This window comes from Sinohyriopsis cumingii, chromosome 11 (assembly GCF_028554795.1).
Source record: "Sinohyriopsis cumingii isolate HCF-2022 chromosome 11, ASM2855479v2, whole genome shotgun sequence".
In the NCBI taxonomy this organism is placed as follows: Eukaryota; Metazoa; Mollusca; class Bivalvia; order Unionida; family Unionidae; genus Sinohyriopsis; species Sinohyriopsis cumingii.
The window spans coordinates 63,983,673-64,008,406 of NC_142971.1; the positions used below are offsets into that span (position 1 = coordinate 63,983,673).

A 24,734-nucleotide genomic window follows, 5' to 3' on the forward strand; every position below is an offset into this window, starting at 1 on the left:
GATAAATCAAGGCTGTAAACACCCATATTGTATGATGATAAATCAATGCTGTAAAGACCCATATTGTATGATGATAAATAAATGCTGTAAACACCCATATTGTATGATGATAAATCAAGGCTGTTAACACCCATGCTGTATGATGACAAATCAAGGCTTTGTTGGTGTAGGGTTTAACACCATTTTTCAGCACACAATAGGCTATACATGGCGGCCAGTATTAATGGTGGAGGAAGAACCCAGGAAACCCCAGAAAGAACCATTGACCCACGAGAAGGTACTGGTAACCTTTCTCACATACCCACATTGGCTGAATCCGAGACTTGAACCCACGCAGACAGAGGTGAGGTGAGATGGCAGCGATCCATAACGGTGAGCGCTTTAGACCACATGGCCACTTGGGGCTCTGCTAAATCAAGGCTGTAAACACCCATAGTGTATGATGATAAATCAATGCTGTGAATACACTTATTCCCAAAATTTCTTTCAACTGGCCAAGAACTTTCATTATATAAGTCTGTTTGATAAGGAATATTATTAAACAAGAAATTGCTGTTAAGTACTACCCCCATTGGAATCAGGACGTTATCTCTCCAATCTGACTGAAATCCGATCTTCTGACTTGGCTGTTGTTTGTTGACATGACAGCTATCTATATGAAGCATGTTTAAAGATCTGAGTTTAATCACATTATCATCTGTCTTGATTGTAATCTGTCATGCAGATTGTCATCACCATGTAGATATGAAGATTGTTGTCATGCAGATGTGCAGTCATCTCTCATGCAAATTTTAATGTTTTGTAGATATGAAGATTGACATCTGTCATGCAGATTAACATCTCCAATGTAGATTGTCATCTCTCATACAGACATGCAGTCATCTCTATGGCAGATATGCACATTATCATCTGTCATGCAGATTGTCATCTCCTGTACAGGTTGTCTTTTGTCATGCAGATATGCACATTGTCATCTCTCATGCACATATCTGCATTGCCATCTGTCATGCAGATTGTCATCTTCCATGCAGATATGCAGATTGTCATTTGTAAATATGTAGGTTGTTGTTGTTGTTGTTGTTCTAGGAATAAACGCCATTTTTCAGCACAAGATAGGCTATACATGGCGGCCAGTATAACTGGTGGAGGAAGAACCCTGGAAAACCCAGGGAAGAACCACCAACCCACAAGAAGCTACTGGCAGGCATTCCCATGTACCCACGCTAGCCGAGCCTTGGACTCGAACCCACACAGACAGAGGTGAGATGGCAGTGATCCGGAACGGTGAGTGCTTTAGACCACTTGGCCACTCAGCCACTCGGGGTCACTCGGCCACTCAGCCACTCGGAGCCCCGATATGTAGGTTGTCATGTGTCATGCAGATATGCAGATTGTCATCTCCCATGCAGATATGGAAATTGTCGTCTCCCATGCAGATATGAAGATTGTCATCCGTTATGCAGATATGAGGATAATCATCTCACTACAGATATGCAAATTTTGTCATCTGTCATGCAGATGTTTAGATTGTCATCTTCCAAACAGATGTGGAAATTGTCATCTCCCATGTATATATGTAAAAGGTCCATTAGAGAGACTCTTTCCAGCATATGATATGCATAATGTTTGACATTATACCAGATATGTATGCAAGCACATGGTCCAATAGTCTTATACCAGATATGTGTATGCAAGCACATGATCCAGTATTCTTATACCAGATATGTGTATGCAAGCACATGGTCAAATAGTCTTATACCAGATATGTATGCAAGCACATGGTCCAATAGTCTTATACCAGATATGTGTATGCAAGCACATGGTCCAGTAGTCTTATACCAGATATGTGTATGCAAGCACATGGTCCAATAGTCTTATACCAGATATGTGTATGCAAGCACAAGGTCCAATAGTCTTATACCAGATATGTGTATGCAAGCACATGGTCCAATAGTCTTATACCAGATATGTGTATGCAAGCACATGGTCCAATAGTCTTATACCATATATTTGTATGCAAGCACATGATCCAATAGTCTTATACCAGATATGTGTATGCAAGCACATGGTCAAATAGTCTTATACCATATATGTGTATGCAAGCACATGGTCAAATAATCTTATACCAGATATGTGTATGCAAGCACATGGTCAAATAGTCTTATACCAGATATATTTATGCAAGCACATGGTCAAATAGTCTCAACCATCTAACAAATTTAGTTAACTTCTCTTGCCTGCAGCAGCACATAGTAAAACATTGCTTTCAAATTCTGAGAAGTGATGCTGTTAATTGTTGTTGTTATGTAAATTGTGTACTTGTTCAAAATCATATACAGGAAAGGCATATCCTAACCTGATTCACAAATGACAAGTACTCTTTAGAACCCCTATAAATTAACATTCTTACATGACCAGACTGGAATTTCACTAATATTATTTGGCCAGGATTCCACAGAAAAGCTAAAATCTGCAAGCAAATAATGTGGCTAGGATTTCACCAATATAAATCTAGAATCCAACAAATCTGATCAGGATTTCACCAATATAAGTTAAATCTAGAATCCGGCAATCTGGCCAGGATTTCACCAACGTAAGTAAAATCGAGAATATGGAAATCTGGCTGGGATTTCACAAACATAAATCGAGAATCTGGCAAAAATCTGTCCGGGATTTCATTAACTTAGGTTAAATTGAGAATCTGGCAATCTGGCCAGGGTTTCATCAACATAAGTTAAATCGAGAATCCGGCAAAAATCTGGCCAGGATTGCATTAATTCCAGCTATTTGCTTGGCTAAGTTGAAGTTTCACTCAAAATTAACACCCATGTAAGTCTAGATCTAACTATATACATATATATATTTTACCTACAGCAAACCCTGGTGCTTTTTATTTTACTCTAGTGTTCTAATTATAGTAGCCTATATTTTAAACAGTGGTACTTTTTACAGTATTTATATGTGCTAATAATAGCAACATTTATTTTAAATTGTGGCAGTTTGTACAATAATCTTGTGTTCTAATTACAGCAGCCTTTCGCCTGGTGAAACCATTGCTGGGTCCAGCTATACACCATGTAATGCTACGATTGGAGAATAGGAATTATATTGGAAACACGCTCATCAGTGCCCATAACTCACATGTTACCATCGATGTCTCGCATTATGACTTCTAGCATTTTATACTGAGGGGACCACCCTGGTTTACGAAAAGTACTATTTAATGTAGAGCATGAGTATATAAATAACTAGTCGCCACAGACCTTTCCTTTAACTCTGGGAAGAAATATGAAGAGTCTTTACAAAGTACTGTAAGGCTGGTTGATCTAGCAGTCCAGACAATTCAAACTACTCCATGTTCAAATTATTGTAGCTAGTGTACTTTAATTTTTCATGCAGGGCATACTTAAAAACATGTAGGGATGGAATCCTGGAGCAACATTGCTATTATAGATAATTTATTGATTCCTAAAATGTGCAGCACCTGTCATTTCAGATGACCAGTCATCTGTTTTGCTGAACTTTGCAAAAATTCACCAAGGATTGATCTTCAAAAGGCAATCCTTGTATATAAATGTCTTAATATGGGCCAAAATGCCTCTTAGAAAATTTCATATAATATCAGTTGAGATCAACTGAAATGATAAACCTTATCAATGTCAACACTGAAAAATAAAAAGTTTCCAGTACTCTGGTGCAGCTCCATGGAATTCACTTTCCATACAAGTAAATATAGCTCAAAATATCAAGGAAATAAGGTTTTTATAAAAAAAATCATGTTCATTAGAACTGAAATCAATTGTTTAAGCAGGTGTTTGTATTATGTATAAGTGTGTTGTAAGTTGAACACTCCCAAAAACGAATAATTGATTTGCTGTTTAAACCATATATTTTCTGATTTTTTCAACCCATATTTTAAATTTGTCTTTATATTTCACTTTTGTTTTGTTATTTCTTTTCCCACTAAAGAGGGCCTGATGGGAAAATAGTCATTATGTTTAGCTACCCTCTATAAATAAAGCATTATTGTTATAAACATTTTGTTGCTATTGGTTTTGTGGTCTCAACAGCATTCATCTATTACATGAGCACATGAGCTAGATATCTCAGGAGCAGTTTCAGACCAAACAAGACTTGTCTTAATCAACACTGGGATGCCTTGAGGGTTCCAGGACCTCATTAGGTTCTGGTGACCTGACCTAGGACAACACTGTGTGCAAGATTTATAATTTGTAACCAATATATCTCTATAAAGTATTAACAGATGGAACCAAATTTGCAGATGGCATAGAAGGTTCCCAAGACTTCATTAGATTGTGCTGACATTGATCCAACTTCATGACCAAAGGATGACATTCTGTGGGTGTGGGTGGAAAAAACTTTTGTTTTTGCTTGGAAGAGAATTTCTTTATCCTAGTTAAGCAACATGCCAATTAACCGATAGTAGAAATTTTGTAGCTCATCTGGCCATAAAGCTAAGAGAGGTTATGGCATGTATGGTCCTCCTGTACCTGTTGTGCTTTGTGAACCACTCAAGAACCACTTGACATATTTGAACCAAATTAAGCAGACATCATCCTCACATGAATGCTTTTCAAATGTTTATCAATGATTCTGATCTACCATCAACTATCATCATCATTGCTAAAAACAGAAAAATCTTTGAAAGAATTCTCAAAACCACCAAAATGGATTTGTCCAATTTTTTTATATAGAATGTGCCTTTAACTCATTAACCCGTTGCCATGTTTGTGTATTAGGAGGTAGTACCCTACTTCCAGACTCTGTAGCCATATTTGTGTATCAGGAGGTAGTACCCTACTTCCAAACTCTGTAGCCATATTTGTGTATCAGGAGGTAGTACCCTACTTCCAAACTCTGTAGCCATATTTGTGTATCAGGAGGTAGTACCCTACTTCCAAACTCTGTATCAACAAGTAGACAGATGCAGCTCTACAAGGATACCAAATAAGCTGGACTTTCTCCTTGCATTACAAAATACAGATTTTAGTCTGTCTGGCCTGAGATCTAAGGTAGACCACTCTGAACTTAACACAGGTGAATCTTTGCAAAACGTAGGATAAGTTTGGGATTTCAGATAAAAAGTGGCCACAATAATGATGGGTCCAATAGGCTAAAAAAAAACAATTCCAACTTTTACCCTTCTGCACATGCACGAGTGAAATAGCCAATGAAAAATGACTAACTTTTGCCAATGGTGAGTAGTGCCTACCAAAATGAACACACCATTCTACTTTCAAGACTATGATAAAATGCATAAACATAACATAATCACTTCTGCGAAAAGTAGGTCTCTGTGACACATTTATCCATGGTGAGAAGTTCCCTTTATGATTGTTGTTCTTGTTATAGGGTGTAATGCCATTTTTCAGCACAAGATAGGCTATACATGGCAGCCAGTATTATTGGTGGAAGAAGAACCTGGGTAAACCCCGGAAAGAACTGCCGACCCACAAGAAGCTACCAGCAAGCTTTCTCACATATCCACATTGGCCGTGTCTGAGATTCGAAACCGACTCAGAGGTGAGATGGCAGTGATCCATGACGGAGAACGCTTTAGACCACTTGGCCACTTCATTTATGAGGAAAACACCCATCAACTTTAATGACTTTGCATGCATAAGTGTCAAAGGGAGCCAAATGAAAAAACTTAACAGTACTCAAGCATGAAAAGTAGATCATTGACCTCCATTTGCTTTTGGTTAGTGGAACCATCCAAGTCATATGTATCCATCAAATTTCATCACTGTACATATAATAGTATCAAAGAAACTAAATCAAATAAAATACATCGACTTAACTAAACTATGACAACAATGCAACTGGAAAAGTGATCCACGTCTCACCTATGCTTCACAGGTGAGAAAAATGATTGAGCCAACATTTATACAAAATCAACAAAGCATATGTATCACTTATAGTGACAACTGGTCATTCTACGTGAAGATACACAGCAATTCAATCAAAGCCATTGTCATGAAATTTAAACCAGTCATTGAACTTGGCAGTGATACGTATCACACTACACATAGCAAGGCAAAATCAAAACCTCAAGTTTGTAATGAACAGGCATCAGGGCAGACAAACCAGGAACAATGTCACAAAACTGTCCTCATGACTGACTGTCAGAACTAATCGGAGTAAGAAAAACAACATAAATAAACACAAGATCTAAAATTAAGTCTTTATTTTATTATAAAATTAACAAATATATTTCCTTTCAGAGGACTAGTGCATTTGTTTTTCTCCTTTCAAGCATTTACAGAAAAAGGTTGAAAGTACAGAACTATATTTAAAACCAATACATATTCAATCAAAGTAAACAGATCACGGTGTAGATTATTAATCAATATATATTGTCAATGTAAACTGATCAAGGTGTAGATTGTTACTGTGTGCCATTCTGGTGGAAAAAGGATTAAGTTACAGGAAACTTTCTTGGTTCTTGCACCCCTCAATGCTTACAGACATGAGAAAAAGCCAGTTGAGTCGTACACATTTTAGTGCATTTTCTACCTGTTTTGTGCAGATGTTTTGCATGTTAAGTGAATATTTGAGGTTTTAAAACAAGTATAATTACAAGTTTTTATTAAGTTAAAAATAGAGAAAATGTATGTAGTTTTGAAAAGATTTTCTACATATCGGTAGATTAGTAAAAGCATGTCTGTAAAATAACACAGCTCCAGTACTGAATCAATGGCTTCAGGATTCACTTAATACCTCTGTATATACAATAACACACTTCCAACAATGCAACATAAAACCAGTATTTTAATCAGAATTGAGATGCTAATTAACAACTATTTATATACATGAGAATTTATCACAATTGCTGCATATACATGTATCTACAGAAATAAAGAAACTTATATGTATACATAAATTGTCTGAAACTGCCATATATTGCAAATAAAATAAAAAAATTGGGAATTTAAGAACAATACAGTACAGATTCATCTTCAATCTGTCCTTTTATGTAAAACCCTCTGTCACGGTTTTGAATTATAACGAAGTTTAGTGATGGTATATGAAATAGAACAAATGTAATTTAATGGAAATCAGCTTTCCTTCTTTTAGTTCACAAGACCTTTTAAATCCAACATGATTAGGTCTTTTACTAATTTCAAATGCAACCCATCCACAAAGTTTATTCAGAGTAGCAGATACAGAACTCAAAATATTGTGTTGAAACCACTTTTTTCTTCAAGTTGCCCTGGCTTAGATCTGTGATTTTTAAAAAAACCCAAATCAATAGGAGTCTTCCTAATCCCAAAATGCAGACCTTTGCAAAGTCTGGTCAAGGAAATCTGGTTATCGAGGATTGAAAACTCACACAACCAAATTTCCATTTCCACTGGGTGAGTCTGATTTAACTTCTCCTGATTCAAGGCATTCTCTTCAATGGATGTTCTGTTGAGATTATTTCCAAATCTGTTCACGTCAAATCCACACAGTCTACTGGACGTTTGTTTTCCTTTTGCAATGATAGCTCATACAAGCAGTTTGCAGTCACTTTTCAGTGTAAGTAAACAATTTTATCAGAGAAAAGGCAGACAGGTCTCAATCTGTAACTACTTTAAACTAGTGTTAGCAGGGACACATAAGTTCTAGAAAAGAAAAAAAAACTTTCACCTAATTTGTACAGTTAACAAGATTGTCAACTTTTAATATTTCAGTAAGTTACCTTAGCAAGAGTTTATTCTAAAGAAGTGAAAGTTGTTAATACATACCTAAATAGATGAGTAAAGCTTTAAAGATTTTTCAACACCTGGATACACTAAGCTCATTACTGTTTATAAATGTTTCCTCCTTTCACTCCTTGAACCTTGACCTTGAACATTTGGGGCCAAACATTTTTAGGTTGATAGGTTTCTCTTTTGCTATAGATGCAAGCTACTTACAAAGTTTTGTCATGGTAAATGTCAGAGAACTCCAGTCATTGTGCAGAAATGAACTAGGGAACAGACTCTTGGTAGGCATATCAAAACTTGTGAATTAAAATTAATACAGCATTTTTTAAATGTTTTAATGATAACTGTTTTCAAACCATTTTGAAAACTGAAATAATATGAATGTATTTGTTTTAAAACAGTCATCATTAAATGCTAAACTGATTAAAATGTAGACAACAGTGGCAGCAATTTGATGGATGTCAATTCAAATCTATTTATCTGACATTCAGTTTATCTGGGACATAATTAGTCCTGTATGAAAGAAGACTGTTTTTCTCACTGAGAATAAGCAAAAGCTAAAATGCAGGTGTCCCTTATTTTTACAGTGTTTATTCATGTCTTTTTCATAACTAAAAGCTTCAAAAATTAAACCATTTTCAAAGAGACTATTTATCTTTGGTGCTAAAAAGTGGATGACAGATGTCTTTTTTTTCTGTAAACTTCATGGTACTACATTTTGGAGTCATTTTGGAACCAATTAAAAAGCATGTCCCTAACAGAGTTCTGCATCTTCTGACAGTAAATATGAACTATTCTAAAACAGTGTCTACAGATATGACATAGAACTGAAGAAGCAAAAACACATTTATATACAATTGTACAAACAGGGACAAATCTTAGGACTATTTTGTATTATCTAAAACTATATATATATATATATATATATATATATATATATATATATATATATATATATATAAAATTGGGAAAACTGATGCCATGGTTGGCTGAGTGATATTAATTGGAAAAACTGATAGCTTGGTAGGCTGGGTGATACTAATTGGGAAAACTCATATCTTTCTAAACTTTTATTTCTTTCTGTGACACCAGATTATTAACATTGGAAACATTATTTCAGAAATTACTGTGGTGAGTTCATTTTAAAAGCATTGTTTACTACTGTTTCTAGTATTACCATTAGTGGAATCTAAATGGGAAATAACTATGTCTAATCATTTACTTTGAGTTACTTCCCTTGCCAAACCCAACCTGAAAGAATAGAAGATCTATACTTTTGTTACTAACTTAAGCAAGATCATAAAGTTTGTCACTACAGTTACTAATACAAAATATATTTGGTAAAAGATAGTTGACACTTTTCTTTAAGAATGGAGTGAATGAATGGCATCAATTATTAGTGCTGATTTACAATGGAAAGGAAATTAAAATAATCTTGATTGGTACCATTTACATAACTGTGAGCAAGTCATACAGAAAAGCTGCTATGAGGGACCACCTATCTTATGACTTAGGATTCATAATAAACAGCTCAGTCCAGCTATCATCAATAAATACAGTATGTCTGTCATGGGATTAAAACATCATTTATCTTTTTACACGCCATCAAACTCACTTGATATATTAACATCCGTTATTAAGGAAATTCGAATAAACTTAGTAAAGAATAAAAAGAACAAACACACTGAACTACTTAAATTTTTTGCCTGAATATAAAGAGATCTGGTTACTGGTGCAAATCATGAATTGGAGTTTATAATAAATATGTTATTTTCTGTGATTGCCTGATATCTTTGATGTACTTCTTGTTTTGGCATAGTTGATTTGCAGGTTCATCTGTGGCATGCCAAAACCACTTGTCCACCCAAGATGTCAGACAGTACATGTACAATAACCTATTAACACATATACAGCTTACTGATCAAATCTGAAAGACTGTCTGTCCTGAATGACCATTTGTCACTGGTAAAACAGATGGTCTCCCCTCAGGACTGTTTTTGTACCACAATGGCAAGACACAGGAACAACCACATATCAGCTTTACTGTTGAATGTTTGCTCTATTATAGCTCCATTTTTGGTAAGAATCCAGTTATTTACTGTCAAGGCATCCCTGTTTGTATGTGTCTGGCAAAGATTCAAAAAGAGCTACCTCAAGATGGAGTTCTATAAAAAATAATTACAAAGCTTTCACAATGTATCTGTTATACTGATACTCAAGACACATTTTTCATAATACATCATAACAGAAACTTTTAATGAACTAATAATTTATATTAGCATCTCAAAAATGGGCCAGTACAAAAGCCAAACTGCCAGTATTACATATTTAGTTTTTTTTCTCCTTAATGGACCTTTAAAAAATTATTACATATTGAATTCAGAGATTAATGTTGTCTTCCAGTCCCTTCTCAGAGTCCTCCGAATCATGAGATGTGATGTCATGGTCTGGGAAGGCTTGCTTTTGTTCTGTCTCAGTCAAAGATTGTTTATCAACTTCAACAAAGTCTGGAGTGAAGCCATAGTTCAGATGGGAAGCTGAAAAAGATGAAGGGAGATAACTGTATATGTCCCTTAGTTAAGATCCCAAACTAAGAACGTGCACATCTTGCGCTCAGGCCAGAAACATCTGTATGGCCTTTGTATTTAAAACTAATTAAACGGCCTTTGCATTTGAAACTAATTAAACGACCTTTGTATTTGAAACTAATTAAAAAGCTAAGAATTGTGTATTAAAACTTTACACAGCTATATCTTACTTTAAAAGAAATATGTCCTTTTCATTCCATGCAGACCATTTTATTTAAAAAAAAGAACAGAAAACAAGAAACATCTAGTGTTTGTAACCTAACAATGCTAAAATCTATTTGGAATTAATCTACAAATCATACCAATATATAAATTTTGACAGGAACATCAAGGGTGAGCAAGGGTTCTGTATACCATGTTTGAAGTTTGAAAATGCAAAAAAAAAAAAAAAATCCACACAATAATAAATGTCCAGTGCTTTGCAAGACCAGTTACAAATTTACATTAGTGCAATTTGCCTTCATGGGCAATTAATCATGCAAGAATCAAAGTGCATATCTGATTTGATAAGGACAAAATATTAAGATAAAATACAGCTCACTGCTTGTAGAAATGTTACATTAAAGAACAAGACCAGACCAACTGCAAAATCACCTTGGAAGCCATAGAATCATGTGAAGATACTTTATAATCACACTGGAAGTCAAAATCATGTGAAGATATTGTATAATCACATTGTAAGTCATATAATCGTGTGAAGATATTGTATAATCACATTGGAAGTCATAATCATGTGAAGATATTGTATAATCACATTGGAAGTCATATAATCATGTGAAGATATTGTATAATCACATTGGAAGTCATAATCATGTGAAGATATTGTATAATCACATCGGAAGTCATATAATCATGTGAAGATATTGTATGACCACATTGGAAGTCATAATCATGTGAAGATATTGTATGATCACTTTGGAAGTCATATAATCATGTGAAGATATTGTATAATCACATTGAAAGTCATAATCATGTGAAGATATTGTATAATCACATTGGAAGTCATAATCATGTGAAGATATTGTATAATCACATCGGAAGTCATATAATCATGTGAAGATATTGTATGACCACACTGGAAGTCATAATCATGTGAAGATATTGTATGATCACTTTGGAAGTCATATAATCATGTGAAGATATTGTATAATCACACTGGAAGTCATATAATCATGTGAAGATATTGTATAATCACATTGGAAGTCATATAATCATGTGAAGATACTGTATAATCACATTGGAAGTCAAATAATCATGTGAAGATACTGTATAATCGCATTGGAAGTCATATAATCATGTTAAGATACTGTATAATCACAATGGAAGTCAAAATCATGTGAAGATACTGTATAATCACATTGGAAGTCATATAATCATGTGAAGATACTGTATAATCGCATTGGAAGTCATATAATCATGTGAAGATACTGTATAATCACATTGGAAGTCATATAATCATGTGAAGATACTGTATAATCGCATTGGAAGTCATATAATCATGTGAAGATACTGTATAATCGCATTGGAAGTCATAATCATGTGAAGATACTGTATAATCGCATTGGAAGTCATAATCATGTGAAGATACTGTATAATCGCACTGGAAGTCATAATCATGTGAAGATACTGTATAATCGCATTGGAAGTCATAATCATGTGAAGATACTGTATAATCACATTGGAAGTCAAATAATCATGTGAAGATACTGTATAATCGCATTGGAAGTCATATAATCATGTGAACATATTGTATAATCACATCGGAAGTCATATAATCATGTGAAGATACTGTATAATCGCATTGGAAGTCATATAATCATGTGAAGATACTGTATAATCACATTGGAAGTCATATAATCATGTGAAGATACTGTATAATCGCATTGGAAGTCATATAATCATGTGAAGATACTGTATAATCACATTGGAAGTCATATAATCATGTGAAGATACTGTATAATCGCATTGGAAGTCATATAATCATGTGAAGATATTGTATAATCACATCGGAAGTCATATAATCATGTGAAGATATTGCATGACCACACTGGAAGTCATAATCATGTGAAGATATTGTATGATCACTTTGGAAGTCATATAATCATGTGAAGATACTGTATAATCGCATTAGAAGTCATATAATCATGTGAAGATACTGTATAATCACATTGGAAGTCATATAATCATGTGAAGATATTGTATAATCACATTGGAAGTCATAATCATGTGAAGATACTTTATAATCGCATTGGAAGTCATATAATCATGTGAAGATACTGTATAATCACATTGGAAGTCATATAATCATGTGAAGATACTGTATAATCACATTGGAAGTCATATAATCATGTGAAGATACTTTATGATCACATTGGAAGTCATATAATCATGTGAAGATACTTTATGATCACATTGGAAGTCATATAATCATGTGAAGATACTGTATAATCACACTGGAAGTCAAAATCATGTGAAGATATTGTATAATCACATTGTAAGTCATATAATCATGTGAAGATATTGTATAATCACATTGGAAGTCATAATCATGTGAAGATACTTTATAATCGCATTGGAAGTCATATAATCATGTGAAGATATTGTATAATCACACTGGAAGTCATATAATCATGTGAAGATACTGTATAATCACATTGGAAGTCATATAATCATGTGAAGATATTGTATAATCGCATTGGAAGTCATAATCATGTGAAGATACTGTATAATCACATTGTAAGTCATATAATCATGTGAAGATACTGTATAATCACACTGGAAGTCATACAATCATGTGAAGATATTGTATAATCACATTGGAAGTCATAATCATGTGAAGATATTGTATAATCACATCGGAAGTCATATAATCATGTGAAGATATTGTATGACCACACTGGAAGTCATAATCATGTGAAGATATTGTATGATCACTTTGGAAGTCATATAATCATGTGAAGATACTGTATAATCGCATTGGAAGTCATATAATCATGTGAAGATACTGTATAATCACATTGGAAGTCATATAATCATGTGAAGATATTGTATAATCACATTGGAAGTCATAATCATGTGAAGATACTTTATAATCGCATTGGAAGTCATATAATCATGTGAAGATACTGTATAATCACATTGGAAGTCATATAATCATGTGAAGATACTTTATGATCACATTGGAAGTCATATAATCATGTGAAGATACTTTATGATCACATTGGAAGTCATATAATCATGTGAAGATACTGTATAATCACACTGGAAGTCAAAAGCATGTGAAGATATTGTATAATCACATTGTAAGTCATATAATCATGTGAAGATATTGTATAATCACATTGGAAGTCATAATCATGTGAAGATACTGTATAATCGCATTGGAAGTCATATAATCATCTGAAGATACTGTATAATCACATTGGAAGTCATATAATCATGTGAAGATACTGTATAATCACATTGGAAGTCATATAATCATGTGAAGATATTGTATAATCGCATTGGAAGTCATATAATCATGTGAAGATACTGTATAATCACATTGGAAGTCATATAATCATGTGAAGATACTGTATAATCGCACTGGAAGTCATATAATCATGTGAAGATATTGTATAATCGCACTGGAAGTCATATAATCATGTGAAGATACTGTATAATCGCATTGGAAGTCATATAATCATGTGAAGATACTGTATAATCACATTGGAAGTCATATAATCATGTGAAGATACTGTATAATCGCATTGGAAGTCATATAATCATGTGAAGATACTGTATAATCGCATTGGAAGTCATATAATCATGTGAAGATACTGTATGATCACATTGGAAGTCATACAATCTTGTGGAGATATTGTATGATCACATTGGAAGTCATATAATCATGTGAAGATACTTTATAATCGCATTGGAAGTCATATAATCATGTGAAGATACTGTATAATCACACTGGAAGTCATACAATCTTGTGGAGATATTGTATTATCAGACTGGAAGTCATATAATCATGTGAAGATACTGTATAATCGCATTGGAAGTCATATAATCATGTGAAGATACTGTATAATCACATTGGAAGTCATACAATCTTGTGAAGATATTGTATAATCACATTGGAAGTCATATAATCATGTGAAGATACTGTATAATCACATTGGAAGTCATATAATCATGTGAAGATACTGTATAATCGCATTGGAAGTCATATAATCATGTGAAGATACTGTATAATCGCATTGGAAGTCATATAATCATGTGAAGATACTGTATAATCACATTGGAAGTCATACAATCTTGTGGAGATATTGTATAATCACATTGGAAGTCATAATCATGTGAAGATACTTTATAATCGCATTGGAAGTCATATAATCATGTGAAGATACTGTATAATCACATTGGAAGTCATATAATCATGTGAAGATATTGTATAATCGCATTGGAAGTCATATAATCATGTGAAGATACTGTATAATCACATTGGAAGTCATACAATCTTGTGGAGATATTGTATAATCACATTGGAAGTCATATAATCATGTGAATATACTGTATAATCACATTGGAAGTCATATAATCATGTGAAGATACTGTATAATCGCATTGGAAGTCATAATCATGTGAAGATACTGTATAATCACATTGGAAGTCATATAATCATGTGAAGATACTGTATAATCGCATTGGAAGTCATATAATCATGTGGAGATATTGTATAATCACATTGGAAGTCATATAATCATGTGAAGATACTGTATAATCACACTGGAAGTCATACAATCATGTGAAGATACTGTATAATCACATTGGAAGTCATACAATCTTGTGGAGATATTGTATAATCACATTGGAAGTCATATAATCATGTGAAGATACTGTATAATCGCATTGGAAGTCATATAATCATGTGAAGATACTGTATAATCGCATTGGAAGTCATATAATCATGTGAAGATACTGTATAATCACATTGGAAGTCATATAATCATGTGAAGATACTGTATAATCACACTGGAAGTCATACAATCATGTGAAGATACTGTATAATCACATTGGAAGTCATATAATCATGTGAAGATACTGTATAATCGCATTGGAAGTCATAATCATGTGAAGATACTGTATAATCACATTGGAAGTCATATAATCATGTGAAGATACTGTATAATCACATTGGAAGTCATATAATCATGTGAAGATACTGTATAATCGCATTGGCTGGAAGTCATATAATCATGTGAAGATACTGTATAATCGCATTGGAAGTCATAATCATGTGAAGATACTGTATAATCGCATTGGAAGTCATATAATCATGTGAAGATACTGTATAATCACATTGGAAGTCATATAATCATGTGAAGATACTGTATAATCACATTGGAAGTCATACAATCATGTGAAGATACTGTATAATCGCATTGGAAGTCATATAATCATGTGAAGATACTGTATAATCGCATTGGAAGTCATAATCATGTGAAGATACTGTATAATCACATTGGAAGTCATATAATCATGTGAAGATACTGTATAATCACACTGGAAGTCATACAATCATGTGAAGATACTGTATAAACGCATTGGAAGTCATAATCATGTGAAGATACTGTATAATCGCATTGGAAGTCATATAATCATGTGAAGATACTGTATAATCACATTGGAAGTCATATAATCATGTGAAGATACTGTATAATCACACTGGAAGTCATACAATCATGTGAAGATACTGTATAATCGCATTGGAAGTCATAATCATGTGAAGATACTGTATAATCGCACTGGAAGTCATATAATCATGTGAAGATACTGTATAATCACACTGGAAGTCATATAATCATGTGAAGATACTGTATAATCACATTGGAAGTCATATAATCATGTGAAGATACTGTATAATCGCATTAGAAGTCATAATCATGTGAAGATACTGTATAATCACACTGGAAGTCATATAATCATGTGAAGATACTGTATAATCACATTGGATGTCATACAATCATGTGAAGATACTGTATAATCACATTGGAAGTCATACAATCATGTGAAGATACTGTATAATCGCATTGGAAGTCATATAATCATGTGAAGATACTGTATAATCGCATTGGAAGTCATAATCATGTGAAGATACTGTATAATCACATTGGAAGTCATATAATCATGTGAAGATACTGTATAATCACACTGGAAGTCATACAATCATGTGAAGTTACTGTATAATCGCATTGGAAGTCATAATCATGTGAAGATACTGTATAATCGCATTGGAAGTCATATAATCATGTGAAGATACTGTATAATCACATTGGAAGTCATATAATCATGTGAAGATACTGTATAATCGCATTGGAAGTCATAATCATGTGAAGATACTGTATAATCACATTGGAAGTCATATAATCATGTGAAGATACTGTATAATCGCATTGGAAGTCATATAATCATGTGGAGATATTGTATAATCACATTGGAAGTCATATAATCATGTGAAGATACTGTATAATCACATTGGAAGTCATATAATCATGTGAAGATACTGTATAATCACACTGGAAGGCATACAATCATGTGAAGATACTGTATAATCACATTGGAAGTCATATAATCATGTGAAGATACTGTATAATCGCATTGGAAGTCATAATCATGTGAAGATACTGTATAATCACACTGGAAGTCATATAATCATGTGAAGATACTGTATAATCACACTGGAAGTCATATAATCATGTGAAGATATTGTATAATCGCATTGGAAGTCATATAATCATGTGAAGATACTGTATAATCACATTGGAAGTCATACAATCTTGTGGAGATATTGTATAATCACATTGGAAGTCATACAATCATGTGAAGATACTGTATAATCACATTGGAAGTCATATAATCATGTGAAGATACTGTATAATCGCATTGGAAGTCATAATCATGTGAAGATACTGTATAATCACATTGGAAGTCATATAATCATGTGAAGATACTGTATAATCGCATTGGAAGTCATATAATCATGTGGAGATATTGTATAATCACATTGGAAGTCATATAATCATGTGAAGATACTGTATAATCACATTGCAAGTCATATAATCATGTGAAGATACTGTATAATCACACTGGAAGTCATACAATCATGTGAAGATACTGTATAATCACATTGGAAGTCATATAATCATGTGAAGATACTTTATAATCGCATTGGAAGTCATAATCATGTGAAGATACTGTATAATCACATTGGAAGTCATATAATCATGTGAAGATACTGTATAATCACACTGGAAGTCATACAATCATGTGAAGATACTGTATAATCGCATTGGAAGTCATAATCTTGTGGAGATATTGTATAATCACATTGGAAGTCATATAATCATGTGAAGATACTGTATAATCGCATTGGAAGTCATATAATCATGTGAAGATACTGTATAATCGCATTGGAAGTCATATAATCATGTGAAGATACTGTATAATCGCATTGGAAGTCATATAATCATGTGAAGATACTGTATAATCGCATTGGAAGTCATATAATCATGTGAAGATACTGTATAATCGCATTGGAAGTCATATAATCATGTGGAGAGATTGTATAATCACATTGGAAGTCATATAATCATGTGAAGATACTGTATAATCACATTGGAAGCCATATAATCATGTGAAGATACTGTATAATCACATTGGAAGTCATATAATCATGTGAAGATACTGTATAATCGCATTGGAAGTCATAATCATGTGAAGATACTGTATAATCACACTGGAAGTCATATAATCATGTGAAGATACTGTATAATCACACTGGAAGTCATACAATCATGTGAAGATACTGTATAATCGCATTGGAAGTCATAATCATGTGAAGATACTGTATAATCGCATTGGAAGTCATACAATCTTGTGAAGATACTGTATAATCACACTGGAAGTCATACAATCATGTGAAGATACTTTATAATCGCATTGGAAGTCATATAATCATGTGAAGATACTGTATAATCACATTGGAAGTCATATAATCATGTGAAGATACTGTATAATCACATTGGAAGTCATATAATCATGTGAAGATACTGTATAATCACACTGGAAGTCATACAATCATGTGAAGATACTGTATAATCACATTGGAAGTCATAATCATGTGAAGATACTGTATAATCACATTGGAAGTCATATAATCATGTGAAGATACTGTATAATCGCATTGGAAATCATGTAGAAATACTACAGTATTATAAACCTCAGACATCAGTTTATAACAACATGACAATATTAAACTCAGATATTAGTCAATAACAGCACCATTAATCAATGGCCATTGCATAATTTCATGAACTCTCCATTTTCATGCACATTCATTTTCATGGAATCCATTGTAGCTATAAAAAAAAACTGTCAATTTCAATATGAAACAAAAGCCTATGTAGGAAGGAGAAAAATCATCCTTCAATCCAAGAATACAAGTCCTGCCAAATTTGATTTCTCAAAAAAAAACTAATATCCAGGAAAATAAAAGAATTCACAGCATATGAAGTTGATTGTAAAAAAATATTCCGCATGATATAAACATACACTTCTTGCAGATACTCACTTAAAAGTCCAACTGCAAATAACAGACCCTGATCTGCCATCACACAATTCACCTGCAGATCAGGGTCTGTTGTTGTTTTCCTGATTATGTCTAACAAAATGCACAGACCCTGAACTGTTGGTGCATTATACACTGGAAGATCTGGGTTTGTTCTATTTGCAGTTGGATTCAACTTACAAGTGAATATATATGACAGTAACAAATTAACAGTTAAAACAGGAGTTCTGTTAAAAGGAATACAAAATGCGATTTGTATGACCCTTAGGAAATAACATGAAAAGCTTTCCGACAGAGATGGATATATCCTTTATTACAATATTTTGTGCAATAACTGCTTCTGTTGATGACTGGATTCAAGCTGAGATGAAATGAATAGTACAGACTGACGAATGGAAAATGATTTAAACTCAACATATTTTATATTGTGTACCCATCTCAGTGGTAAATCCTTGTTTTTATTCCCCACTAATCAGCTGTAACACATCACCATTATCTCATCAATGACTAACACACACAGCAGTGGGAGTGTTACCCTCATATCTGTGTACATGATATGAAATATCAAATAGACGCTATTTATCTAACTTAATTCTTTTCATGCCTGCAGAGATAAATGCATACTGTCCTATTACAAAACAACCATAATATATGTGATCAGATAAAATTTGCTCTACCACAATGTATTTGTTTATTCTAATGTATTAAATATTACAGGTTTTTAAAAGAATTCTCTATCACAATGTTTGGTTATTCAAATGTATTCAATATTACAAGTTTGAAATGTGTTTACATGATTTTTATTCCCTGCTACAAGGTTTCCATAACTGATGAGATAAAACAAATATTAAACACCTTAATCAATTTGTGGGTTTTAAATTTAAACCAAAAATTCTTATTTACAAAAATTGTTAGTGCATGTATTGCAACCACATAATTGACTGGAAGGTTCAAGTTAAAACATGAAGTAGGAAGAGTGGAGATTGGTGCAGACATGATAATGTACTTGTTCCTTTCGAATAATAATAATAATAATAATAATAATGATAATAATAATAATAATAATGAAGACTTTGTATAGTGCCTAATCTTTAGAAGCTCTAAGTGCTTTACAATATTAGACAATACCTAGAAGATAAAAAACATAGAATGATATGATTACAAAAACAAACACCATGGAATTAGAAAACATTATTTAAAAAACATGCTGAGAATATTTACAGTAGGAAACATTATTAGGTCTTTAAGTTTGTTCTTGCAGTCTAAATAAGTGAGTTTTGAGAGCCCTCTTGAATGTGATCACTGTGTCTTTGTGTCTAAGTTCAGTGGGCAATTCATTCCATGTGTACACATCCTAGATTCAAGTTTTCACATAAGGAGCCAGTAGATCTACTTATGACCTCAGGCAAACAATGTAGACCCTGAACTGATACTAGTGACTAAACAGCATCCAATATATCAGGCAAATAATGTAGACCCTAAACTGACACTTTGTAACATTACACAATATCCAATACCTCAGGCAAACAGTGTAGACCCTGAACTGACACTTTTTAACATTACGCAACATCCAATATCTCAGACAAACAGTGCAGACCCTGAACTGCCACTAGTGACTAAACAGCATCTAATATCTCTGGCAAACAGTGTAGACCCTGAACTGCCACTAGTGACTAAACAGCATCTAATATCTCTGGCAAACAGTGTAGACCCTGAACTGCCACTATATTACATAACATCCAATATCTCAGGCAAACAGTGTAGACCCTAAACTGACACTTTTTAACATTATGCAACATCCAATATCTCAGGCAAACAAAGTAGACCCTAAACTGACACTTTTTAACATTACATAACATCCAATATCTCAGGCAAACAGTGTAGACCCTAAACCGACACTTTTTAACATTACACTACATCCAATATCTTGGCTATTTACAGTATGGCATGCATCATACATGGTAATTCAATGAATAAGGCAACCAACAGTTCACCAGTTAAATGCTAGTTCCATTCCTGACACTGGATCTGTCCAGATTGGCTACCAGATGTGGTGTGTCTTTGGGAAATGCACTTTACATGCTTTGGCATAAAAGAGCATGCTATGCCATAGAAAGTCAAAATGAAATGTACTGATAATATAGTAAAGTGGACAGAAATGTTTTTTTACAGACAGACAAACTGTACTACCAAATGAAAATTAAATGTATATGGCTAGGAATATAAAAGAGTGGATAGAAATGTTTGTACAGACAGATAAATTGTTCTATCAAATGAAAACTAAATGTATGTGGCTAGGAATATAAAAGAGTGGATAGAAATGTTCCTACAGACAGATAAACTGTATTAAAGTATCAAAGCATTTTCACTAAGTGAACGGAGATAATGAAAGCAAGATGCCGCCCATAATTATAAACTGAAACAATATCGATAATTGTATACTGAAACAAAACAGAGATCAACTACTTCAAAGCAAAAGACTGTTCCAGTAATAATAAAACATGATTATTTAATGAAATTTAAATTTACCAACAAAAAAGACGATAATTTTGTCTCAAGGCAAACTTATCCAGCAACATGCTATAACAGTTCCATTTTGATCACCATCAAAAAGAAGTAAGCATAAATCGGTTTCATTCTACGATGATTTTCTACTGGCAGCTTTTATAAAAAATAACCTCTGAAGATGACATTGAGCATTTTAGTGAAAATATTACATTTCAGTTTATACTTCAATGATGATATTAGAAAATAATGTTTGTATGTCCTTGTTGTGGTTTAAAATATATAATAACCTGGTTTGTGTATTCCGTGTGTTTTCATGTATATAATAAATTGGTTTGTGTGCTGGGGTTTAAAATATATAATAACCTGGTTTGTGTATTCCTTGTGTTTTCATGTATATAATAAATTGGTTTGTGTGCTGGGGTTTAAAATACAGAATAACTTGGCTTGTGCATTCATTGTGGTTTAAAATATATAATAATTTGGTTTTTGTATTCATTGTGGTTTCATGTATAGAATAAATTGGTTTGTGTATTCACTAGTTTAAAATGCATAATAACTTGGTTTGTGTATTCATTGTGGTTTAAAATACATAATTTGGTTTGTGTATTTGTTGTGGTTATAAAAACACAATAATCTGGGGGGTCCCGAGTGGCTGAGTGGTCTAAAGTGCTCTCCGTTACGGATCACTGCCAACTCATCTCTGTCTGTGTGGGTTCGAGTCTCGGATTCGGCCAATGTGCGTATGTGAGAAAGCTTGCCAGTAGCTTCTCGTGGGTCGGTGGTTCTTTCCAGGGTTTTCCCAGGTTCTTCCTCCATCATTAATACTGGCCGCCATGTATAGCCTATCGTGTGCTGAAAAATGGCATTAAACCACACAACACCAACACCAATAATCTGGTTTGTGTATTCATTGTAGTTTCATGTATATAATTTAGTTTGTATATTCCTTGTGGTTTCAGGTATATAATAACTTGGTTTGTGTATTCATTGTGGTTTAAAATATATAACGTTGTGTATTTGTTGTGGTTTCAAGTACATAATAAATTGGTGTGTGTATTCATTGTGGTTTAAAATATATAACTTGGTTTGTGTATTTGTTGTGGTTTAAAATACATAATAATCTGGTTTGAGTATTCATTGTAGTTTCATGTATATAATAACTTGGTTTGTGTATTCATTGTGGTTTTGTGCGTATAATAAATTGGTTTGTGTATTCATTGTGGTTTTGTGTGTATAATAAATTGGTTTGTGTATTCATTGTGGTTTTGTGCATATAATAAATTGCTTTGTGTATTCATTGTGGTTTTGTGTGTATAATTGGTTTGTGTATTCATTGTGGTTTTGTGCGTATAATAAATTGGTTTGTGTATTCATTGTGGTTTTGTGTGTATAATAAATTGGTTTGTGTATTCATTGTGGTTTTGTGTGTATAATTGGTTTGTGTATTCATTGTGGTTTTGTGTGTATAATAAATTGGTTTGTGTATTCATTGTGGTTTTGTGTGTATAATAAATTGGTTTGTGTATTCATTGTGGTTTTGTGCGTATAATAAATTGGTTACCACATATACTACTTATAACTTGGGTCCAATTGCAAACTCTACAGAGCCAGACTTACCATTGTATCATGTGCTGACAGATCTGGGTCTATGTAGTTTTATAGGATTAATCAGTAGAACAAACAAATAACAGAACCTGATGTTCAAGCATTTTATGAAAGAGTAGATCAACCTATATGTTGTTTTCATCAGTGTAAGAGAATATACACGATATCAAGTTTGTACTGAAATTTTTGGGGTTAACTCAACAGGTTGTTGCCAACTTTCAAACAATTCATCCATATGAATATTTTTATGTACAAATTCAAAAAACCTAGTATACTAATATGATGTACACATTTTATGCACACACAAAAAAATGATAGCAAAGAAATAAAATATAAATATCTAAATAATAGATCTGAGATGTTGCTTCCCTTGAAATGTCTTACAAATATGATCACTTTTAATATTTTACCCGACCTCTTGATCACGTATTTACCATCTGATCAAACATTTACCCCCTTATCATGTATTTACTCCTTGCATATAGTGTAACATTTACTACAAAGAAAATTAGGATGAGAATATCCAGAGTTGGAGCTGTGATGTTCTGTCCATACTACTTGCATAGTACCTGAATAACATCCATCTTGTACCAGTCATGAGGCTGGTTGAATACTTTCCAAGTGACTGCCTGAGTACACGGACAGTCAAAATTCTTCAAGGAAGACCTCAATTAGGTCTGCTTGTAACATGTTCAGCAACTGACAAAATGTTACTTGCCCTAGTTACTGATCTGTGTTTGGCTATGGGAATTTTAATCTGAATATACTTTAACAGTCACTAAGTGAACAGTACTAATCATCTGGATTTAAACTTTTACTGTGTGATAAGTTATGGTGCATTCAAATCGACAGTATTAAAAACACCAAAGACCATTATAAACATAAAACTGAAATTAATGTTGCATTTCTTGTATGAATGAAATGATCAAATGGTCAGAAAAAGGATGTACAGACAGATATACAGACACAGGTATCTTTACAGTTTATTTCTACAGTATTAATATTGTGCTACGTATCTACAACCACATGCATAGACTTGATCTTGGCAAGCAATTAATGGGTTATAACGTCATTCTAATTTTACTGTCCTCCGCATCCTCCATTCTTGGTACGTGAGAGTGATTTACTACAACCCTCACCAAATACGGTGAAGTTCAAGACCAGCATGCAATGTGTCTTGTCTTGTTTTTTTTACCAGCCAGGTTGCTGTACAAGTTTTATATTTATTCTGTACCTGTGCAAATACTGGAACAAGATGTAAGACCATATGAATTGGCACTGTAACTAATATATACAAATATACACTGTATACATGTATGTAAATAACTTGGGTCCATTAAGTTCTACCAGAATGTATTAGTTGTGCCATAATTTAAATGGTTAATTATCAAAAACAATTACTTGAATGTACCGTAGCTAACTGCCAAAACATTATGTTAATAAAATAATCAGTAGATTTAAGGACTGAGAAAAAGTTAGTCATGAAAGTTGATGGAAATGGAAAATACATGTACATAGCAGAATTACAAATATACTTCTCGCATACAAAAAATGAAAATGGAAAATGAAAAAGAATGATGTGATTTGGATTTTTAATGTTGCCTTACAAATTTTTCAGTCATATCACTATGATGTCTGCAATGTGGCAGTTTATAGTGATGTCTAGCATTGGGACATCAAGCCGCAGACATGTAGCATGATGTCCCACCC

The 24,734-nt window shown here is 33.2% G+C and overlaps 2 protein-coding genes across 4 annotated transcripts in view; one reads left to right on the forward strand and one right to left on the reverse strand.

Annotated features, from left to right (window-relative positions):
- The window catches only part of LOC149788582 (uncharacterized), a 91,658-nt gene extending 87,721 nt beyond the window's left edge, over positions 1-3,937 (forward strand). The window contains exon 17 of the mRNA XM_089974631.1: positions 3,031-3,937. Coding sequence (XP_089830757.1) covers positions 3,031-3,176 — 146 coding nt within the window. The 3' untranslated portion in view covers positions 3,177-3,937. The remainder of the gene's footprint in view (positions 1-3,030) is intronic.
- Positions 3,938-6,193: 2,256 nt separating this feature from the next.
- The window catches only part of LOC149788583 (LHFPL tetraspan subfamily member 3 protein-like), a 29,417-nt gene continuing 10,876 nt past the window's right edge, over positions 6,194-24,734 (reverse strand). For 2 of the 3 annotated variants that reach the window (XM_089974637.1, XM_089974635.1), the window contains one exon: positions 6,194-10,249. In XM_089974637.1, coding sequence (XP_089830763.1) covers positions 10,092-10,249 — 158 coding nt within the window. In that variant the 3' untranslated portion in view covers positions 6,194-10,091. The remainder of the gene's footprint in view (positions 10,250-24,734) is intronic. The other variant, XM_089974638.1, reaches the window with a different exon arrangement.